This window comes from Prunus dulcis, chromosome 6 (genome assembly GCF_902201215.1).
Source record: "Prunus dulcis chromosome 6, ALMONDv2, whole genome shotgun sequence".
Classification (NCBI taxonomy): domain Eukaryota; kingdom Viridiplantae; phylum Streptophyta; class Magnoliopsida; order Rosales; family Rosaceae; genus Prunus; species Prunus dulcis.
In genome coordinates, this window is record NC_047655.1 from 6,629,477 (window position 1) to 6,637,991 (window position 8,515).

At 38.0% G+C, this 8,515-nt stretch overlaps 1 protein-coding gene across 2 annotated transcripts; it reads left to right on the top strand.

The window, feature by feature from the left end:
- The first annotated feature begins 308 nt into the window (after positions 1–308).
- LOC117631625 (probable E3 ubiquitin-protein ligase ARI3) lies at positions 309–4,853 on the top strand. 2 transcript variants are annotated; one of them, XM_034364884.1, is made up of 4 exons: positions 309–1,104; positions 2,121–2,899; positions 3,634–3,810; positions 4,311–4,853. In XM_034364884.1, exons 1-4 carry the CDS (start codon positions 373–375, stop codon positions 4,756–4,758), a joined length of 2,136 nt encoding a protein of 711 aa, XP_034220775.1. In that variant the 5' UTR covers positions 309–372; the 3' UTR covers positions 4,759–4,853. The 2 variants fall into 2 exon arrangements, with proteins under 2 accessions (XP_034220775.1, XP_034220776.1); XM_034364885.1 differs by having other exon boundaries at positions 3,634–3,829; positions 4,311–4,423.
- Positions 4,854–8,515: the final 3,662 nt, after the last annotated feature.

The following is an 8,515-nucleotide window of genomic DNA, read 5'->3' on the forward strand; positions in this document are numbered from 1 at the left end:
GGGGCTGGGAAGGGGTGGGCAAGGCAAGGTCGTGGTGAGGTTGGCTGGGTTAGAGATAGAGAGAGAGTTTTTAAAATAATTTAAACAGTAAAATAATTTTTTTAATTAATTTTTGGTCCACGTGGAAGTCCACGTCATCAAAAAATATGTCTCACTTTTGATACGTTAGCATTTAACAGATTCATTAGGCCAAAATATAAAGTTCCGTTGAGTATGTATTGATAAATATCTCTAGTATGAACTCATAAATGAACTTATAAATTGAGGAGTTTACTGTAGTTTGTCAAATATATATATATATAATCTCCCCAAAATCCAGAAGACCCGCGATACAACGCACACTTCATTTATTTCTCGCCCTCTCAGTCCTACATGGCCAGCAGCGTGTCACCCGATGACGACGGCGACGACGTTTTATTCGCCGTCTCCGAGCAACGTCGCGAGCTCATGGAAGCCGAATCCCTAGAGTCCGACATGGATCTCGCCTTTAATATGCAACTTCAAGAAGCCCTCGCCGCTTCTCTCGCTCTCCAACCCTCTTCCTCCTCCACCCAACCCCCCCGAAACGACGCCGTTCGGACCATCCCCAACACCCCAACCCACGTCTCCCTCAAGTCCGAAGAACTCATAAGAATGGAGCAGGAATTGAAAGACCGAGAAATCGAAATGCGGAAAGCCAGAGAGGATCTCAACCGTCGGATTCACGATGATCAGGTCGGGAGGGAGATCAAGGAGTGGCAAGAGTCCGGCGAAGTCCTCGGCAAACCCTTCGGCGAAGTCCTCGGCAAACCCTTCGGCGAAGGCTCCTCCTCGTTGTCGTCGACGAAGAGGGTCGAGAGTGAGAGCGTGTTCAGGCTCTACTTCAAGGGTTTGGTGAGCGAGGAAATGGTTGGAAATGAGAGAGTGGTGCTGGCTGGGGTTGGGGTTGCGCTATGCGACTCCAGGGATAATTTGGTGTTCGAGGTTTGGAAACCCCTGATTGGGAATGGGATGAGCAAGAATGGAGCCCAGTTGAAAGCCTTGATTGAAGGACTTAATGCTGCTCTTGCTTTGGACTTGAAGCGCATCACCTTTTTCTGTGAGAATTTTCCTATTTTTCAGTTTGTGAGTTGCTATCTCTTCTCTTCTCTGCCTCGTTTCGGTCTGTTGATGAAAAATAGTTAGGCTAATTGTGGATTTTTCATTTTAATATAAAAATTCAATTTTTTAAAAGATATACTGATGAAATTAGATAGAGCAGATTGTATATTATCTAATCTGTTGTAGACAGAGATGACCCATTTTCTCTGAGAAATTTTAGTTGGGCTTTATCAGCATTTGTTTAATTTAGTTGCTAGTATTACACCACACCAGCGTTATATTGATTCTGATGTGGACTAATTAGTTAGGACAGGTGTCAAGATTAGTTAAATTAATTTTTCTTTGTTGTCATATGGCAGTGTATGTAAAGGCATTCTAGCTTCTGTTGGAAGAGATGATATCATTATCATATTGAATGAAATTACAGAGTTCTTCATTTCTCTATTTCTCTCTTGCTCTCTAACCCTATATTCTTCAAGATTTTAGCCTTCATTCTACTGTAGTTCTGTGATATTTGAATAAATCCATGACATCTATCATAATTAGCCTTCTATCTTATATATATGGTTATGGACGCTATGGTTTACACTGACCATGAAAGAGACTCTTGTGAAAGAGGTCTAAAGGAATGGAACTTACTATTATATTAGAGTATACGATTGTAGGTTTTGCGAATTAATATTGTTTTTCTTGGAACAATAGTGAACTTTCAATTTTCAGATATATTTGATGAAATTTGATAGGGCAAATTGTATATCATCCATTGTGGACAAAGAGACGCATTCACTTTGAGAAATTTTACTTATGTCTTCTCAGCATTTACCAAATTAGTCTGCTATCTTGTACTTAAATTGACCATTAGAGAAAGTCTTGTGAACAAGGTCTAAAATAATGGAGTTTATTATGACATTTATGTGTGCAATGTTGTAGTATTTGTGTTGAAACCAAGAATATTGGATGAACTAGTCACTGTGCTACAGTCTATTTACACCCATGAATAGAGCTTGTTGAATTTCTGACGTTATATTTTATGTATGAAGGTTACTGGTAAATGGCAAGCAAAGCAGCACAAGATAGCAGCGCTTGTCAATCAGGTTAAGAGCCTTCAAGGAAAGTTTACACGTTGCAACCCAAGGCTTGTGCCCCGAAATCATATTAAATTTGCATTTAAACTTGCAAGAGATGCAATAGTGTCTCAATCTCAGACCAACCAACCTGCACAATCTACCACTTGTAAGAATGTGAATGAGACTTGTGTGATATGTTTGGAAGATACTGATGTTAGTCAAATGTTTTCGGTTGGGGGCTGCCTGCATCGGTATTGCTTTTCTTGTATGAAACAACATGTGGAGGTGAAGTTGCTTCACGGGATGATTCCTAGATGCCCTCATGAAGGTTGTAAGTCTGACCTTAGTGTTGACAGTTGTGCAAAATTCTTGACACCTAAAGTTGTGGAAACAATGCGCCAACGCTTAAAGGAAGCTTCAATTCCTGCTGCGGAAAAAGTTTATTGCCCGTATCCAAGGTGCTCCGCTTTAATATCAAAACGTGAGCTTTTAGAACACTCCAAAAAAACCTTGAGTGATGTGGAACTATCAGGAATTAGGATATGCATGAAATGCAACTGCCTTTTCTGCATCAATTGTAAAGTCCCTTGGCACAAAAACAGAACATGCTCTGACTACAAAAAGCTGAATCCTTATGCCCCAGAAGAAGATACAAAGCTAAAGTCTCTTGCCTCAAGGAATCTGTGGCGTCAGTGTGTGAAATGCAACCATATGATTGAACTTTCTGAAGGTTGCTACCACATGACTTGCAGGTATTTAGCCCCCATTTTTTGGAGTTTACCCCTCATAACAACTTTCGAAATTATTTTCAGTAAAAAAAATATGTGAGGGAACGAGATTTGTTTTAGACATTTCAATCTACCTCAGTCATTGAGGGTGTTGTATACACTATTGATGTCCTAACTAGAAAACAAAAAGGCCATACTTTTGGCTCTAGAAAATAATCTGCTTGCTCCAGTTTCCTAAGGAATGGATTTAAAAAATAAAAGAATAGCTTAAATTCCGTAATGGGAGTTTTGAGATTACTTGCTAGTAAAAGTAGAGGGCATGTGGAAAACAGATTCGAAATTCGAATCTCGTGCATTGAGTGATCATCATACTATTGTTTTCAGCAGTAATTTAAATGAGGAAAGAGTTAAGACAATCTATGTGTTTTGGGAGTTGAGAAAATTCATATTTGTTGACAGAGAAAACATGTGTGGAAAGAGTGCTTGAGGAAAATGGTAAAAATCAAATGTAGATCAAGTTGAAGACAGAGAATGGGAAAGGGTTGATAACCTTTGATTTGGTAAATGTCATGATAATATAAACCCAACTAAGAGGATCGTTGACTGGTGTTTTGTTGCCCAAAGTTGTTGGGAATCTGGATTTTATCAGTATTATTATATTGTAATTGAAATTTTGAAAGCTGTTGTACGTCAAGTTTGTGAGTTACTGTATTTATGTCATCTTAGTATTCATCCTAATGGGTTTATTTCTTTTGCAGATGTGGGTATGAGTTTTGTTATAATTGTGGAGCTGAGTGGAAAGATAAGAAGGCAACATGTTCTTGCCCACTATGGGATGAGGGTAATATTTTGTACGATGAAGATGAAGATGAAGATTCAGAGGACATGACAGAGTCAGATTCAGAGGAGTATTCTGACTACGAATATCTTTTACCGTAACATCCCCTCTCTAAAGTCATTCCCTCAAATTTTCTCCGAATGGAAAATATTCAGTAGTACTTATATTAATATGTTGTGTAAAGTATCAAATGGTTTGTGGCAAAAAAAAGAGAGTATCAAATGGTTACTGCTTGTTCAAAAGGTTTTCCCATCTCTTGATTACTGTAAAGAAAGGAAGGAGAACATGACAGTTTGAAAAAAGAACCCACATTATAGTTGACAAAGAGAATGTGCACATGATGACTATGATGAAGACACAAAGGATGAACAAATGTGTTTTATAATTTTATATGTTTGTATCAGTGTGTGTGTGTGTGTTTCAGATTGTGTACCATCCTTGGGAATCTGCATTATTTTTTTTATATTGTTCTAATTGTGATTGAAAGCTGTTGAAGGTCATTCCATCCGAAAGAAAAAGATGCAGATCAAGTTTGCAAACAACTGTTTATGTGATCTCGGTACGGTACCCATTATCATGCTTTTATTGCTTTTGCAGAAATGAGGCGCCTGAGTTTTTCCATGTCAGTGGAGCTGAGTGGAATGTCGAAAAGGCAACATGTTCATACCCAACATCAGATGAAGATGATATCTTGTCTAACGAAGATGGAGACTTTGAGGAGGAGGAAGAGAAGGGTGAAGATGAGGAAGAAGACGAAGATGAAGATGAAGATGAAGATGAAGATGAGGATGAGTTTGAGGAAGAGAAGCAAATATTGTCTGCTGAAGATGATGCAGATTTTGATGAAGAATATGAGGAAATTCAAGAGAAAGAGGTTGGGGAGGACATTCAGGACGAAGAGGAGGAGGCGGTGGTTGAAGAAGGTGAGCATAACTTGTCTGCTGAAGACGATAGATATTTGGATGATGAATATGAATATGGGGAATATGTGGAGGAGTATTGTGACTCTGACAGCGAGTGCTATGACTCTTACTCAGATTATTAATTGTAACACTATAATACCCACTCGAAAGAATTTTGTGTTCACTGACTTCTTGTCCATGAGGTTTTCTGTTTGATGATCCATCTGTTCTGGTCTAATTTGTTTTGATACCATTAAAGGAGAGGAGAAAAAGGAAGATGAGAAAGACGAGAGTTGAGAGGTAAAAAGAAGGGGAGGAGAATTCAAAACAGAAAAAAGTGTTTTTTGTGTGTGTTGTGTTTAAAATCTAATTAACAATTATTGAATATTAATTAATTAATTAACAAAATCTGATTATAAATAAAAATATGATTACAAATAGGTCATCCGTCATCTAGTGATACTTTCGTGTTCAAATTAGAAGATACTGAATTTTGAGTTTAGCAAAGCCATATTCCAATCCAAGTCATTTGCAGAAGTGCTGCTTAATGGTCAAAATTAGTCAAAGTAATTTCACGAGACATTATAGAATAGTAGTATTATGACCACGTGGTATAATTTGTCACCTTAAATCTGAAGACTCGATTTCCAAGACGCTCTTGGTCTCTTCCTTATCCAGCAAGTTTCCACTCCTTTTTGCCTTCCCTTGCACGCTTTTCCAATATGTGAGTTTTATCACTAAAGGATCCATTTTTATGGGTCTTTTGTGTTCTTGGTTTGGAGTTATTGGGTGGTGTTTTGGTAATTGCCATGTTGATTTTGTTATGTTTAGATAAAATAAGCAATTTTATTTAGAGAGGAATGAAACAAGTAGATTCAGTTCCTTTTAGACTTCTTATATGTGAGAAAACTACATTGCCAATGGGCCATCAACCCACCAAAAGAGCCATTTTCTGCATGCTTTTGTTAGCAAGCATTGTGTATGAGATCCTAATCATCTAAACAATTGTATGCTATTTTCATTTGTATACCAATCCTTGTGGTTTGTCCGTGCTTGCATTGTCTTGTAGATGTGGTTACGAGTTTTGTTATACTTGTGGAGCTGAGTGGAAGAACAAGAGAGCAGCATGGTTCTGCCAAATCTGGGATGTGAGTAACATTATACGCAAACGGCCACGACATGCACCGCCCATTGTACCTGAGCAGCCACGACAAGTACGGCCACAACGATGATTGCGATTACGAGGACTCTTGTAGGTTACAAGTATAAATAGATTTAGGCTAATATAGTTAACTCTTTATTTTTTTATTTATTTGATGACATTATTATGAAAGAGAAACAATGCTTAACTAAGATTTTTCATGATTTACAGTAACTAAGTACACCCTAATATTTTAATCAAAATATAAAATTAACTAAATACACCTTATTTAACTACCAAAAATACCCTTATACATCTTAATACACTATCACACAACACCCTAAACATCAACATGCAAACTAAGCTCCAGCAAGAATGAAATCAAATATGTAATCTACCGCCGCTCATGCACCAAAAATAAAAAGTAAATAAAAATAATAATAAAGAGAGACCAAATATAAGATGAAACTTAGGAACATTAGCTATTGTGAAGAAAATACTTAAGTTGGACTTTCTAATTAGTTTCATCTCAATACACAAGTGAATCAGACAACTCTCAACATCACAAACAACGTAGTTATTATGTACTTCTCAACTTCTAATTTGAATGCACTATATAAATGATTAAGCTCGAAAGAAAAAAAAAACCATGAAAAAACCTTCAAAAACTAGAAGGAAAAAGAGAAAAGAGAGCAGAGGAGTGGCGTGAGTGAGTTCTTCACCTTGTGGTCTGCCACAAGAATATAGAGATAGCCTCTTCCAGTTTGAAGGCAAGACAATAATTCAACACAAGAATGAATTCAAGTTCAACGCATGATCTTCGTATTATTAGATGATTAGATCTTTTCTGTCGCTAACTTTTGCTTTGCTTCACCAAGTGAGTGAATGTTGAATGAACATTCAACGACACCTTCTTGCACCTCTGCTAGTGCCCGTTGCGTTGTTTGTTGTGGGCACCAAGTAATACAAAAACTTTTCTACGTTTGATTAGGGTTGAATATGGTGAGTAGGGTATATTTATTAAAATTATATTTGTTTCATTCAATATATCTTTTTTTTAAAATTTTTTATATATAAAAGTTTAGGGGAGGGAAAGGCTACTCCAACACCCAGTGACAGGACCCGATCCTAATTCCACTTTGGAATTCGAACCAAGCCCTGTACGTGTCCGACATCTGGCAACTGTCGGGCACAAATGACCTTTTTACCCTTCTCGTTTCAAATTCTTTTTATACTTTCCCTTAGACTTTTGCCGAAAATTCGGCAGAGTCTCCCCTGTATTTTGACCAAACCCAAAATTTTCCACATGTTAAACAATTAAATAAATCCACACCAACTGCCAGAATATCTCAAATAACAGATCTCAACTCCAGTTTTTCAGTTTCAACTAGATATCAGAGCATTTTCTAAAGTTTTCAGGGTTTCAAGGATTTTCCACAAAACTCTACCTTACTTGGTGGCGCGAAAACTATGAATGACCCGGTGGTGGATCCTGCGCACTTCTACAGCCTGGGGGTGAAAAACAGGTTGAAAATGTGAGTGGACCAAACATAAGATTCTTGAAAACGATTTAAAATCATAATAACCCCCATAGTAAAAATAACTTGATAAGTAAGGCTAAAGTTCACCTGTGTTTAGTATAAGGTATTCATCTGAATATATATATATAATCGTATGTATATAGATTCGTAAAACTGAACAATTATATAAAAATATAAAATGCGCGAATATCAAAGAAACTGGTTTGAAATAGCTGAAAATCATAACTGAATAAAAGAGCTTAAAATCCTTTGAAATTACCACCTAATTGTACCCCTGTCATATCCGTCAATTCCCCTGGCAGGTCTCGGGCGTCACGCAGTCTACCCGAGCCGCAAACTGGCGAAATCAGGGGACTATGGTCAGCCTGATCCGCCGGCAGGTCCTCGATGACACCAAGTCGACTCGAGCCGCTCTGGCAGGATACAGGGGACCGTAGTCAGCCTGATCCGCAATCCTGGCAGGTCTCGGGGACACAGAGTCAGCCGAGCCGCAATCCTGGCAGGTCTCGGGACACCAAGTCTGCCGAGCCGCAAATCCTGGCACTCACGGTCCGAGCGTCCCCGTAACTCGTGAGGCAAAGTCAAGTGCACTGACGTAAACTGAAATCGGACTGGATGTCCGTAGACATCGGTCCAACTCTGGGCAATCACCAAGTAAAGGGTGGGTACATGGTGGTCCTAAATAAACTATTTTTAGAAAAATCTAATAACTCACAGCCTTTTTGTGAAACTGAAATTTAACTGCTGTCTCCTCTGATAGAGTTCTCAAACTCTGCTTTTTATATTACTGGAGCTTCAGTAACTAAACAACACGTAAATCAAAGCATTGTACCGCTCAAATCACGTTCGAAATAAATAGTTCATAAAACTTCTTCAAGATCAAATAATGAAATTAACCCATATAAACTGACTTATAAAAGCTTATTTGTAGAAAATCATTATAAAATCATTTAAGTAATCTCATTTATATAAATCATTTATATAACTCATGCATATAAAATCGTTTATGAAAGAAAGTCCACTCACTGATGGTCCGAGCTAATTGGACCCTTCGAAGGTCCCTCCTGCGGGTCGACTGGACCTCTGGTGCCTGATTATCCATGAATAATAAATCAATAAACTGCTGAACAAAAAGAATTTAAATTAAACACCCTGCCCCCGGCTCCTAGAAATACGTGCGCTCAGTTTTTAAGTTACTCCTATGCCCACATTAGCCTT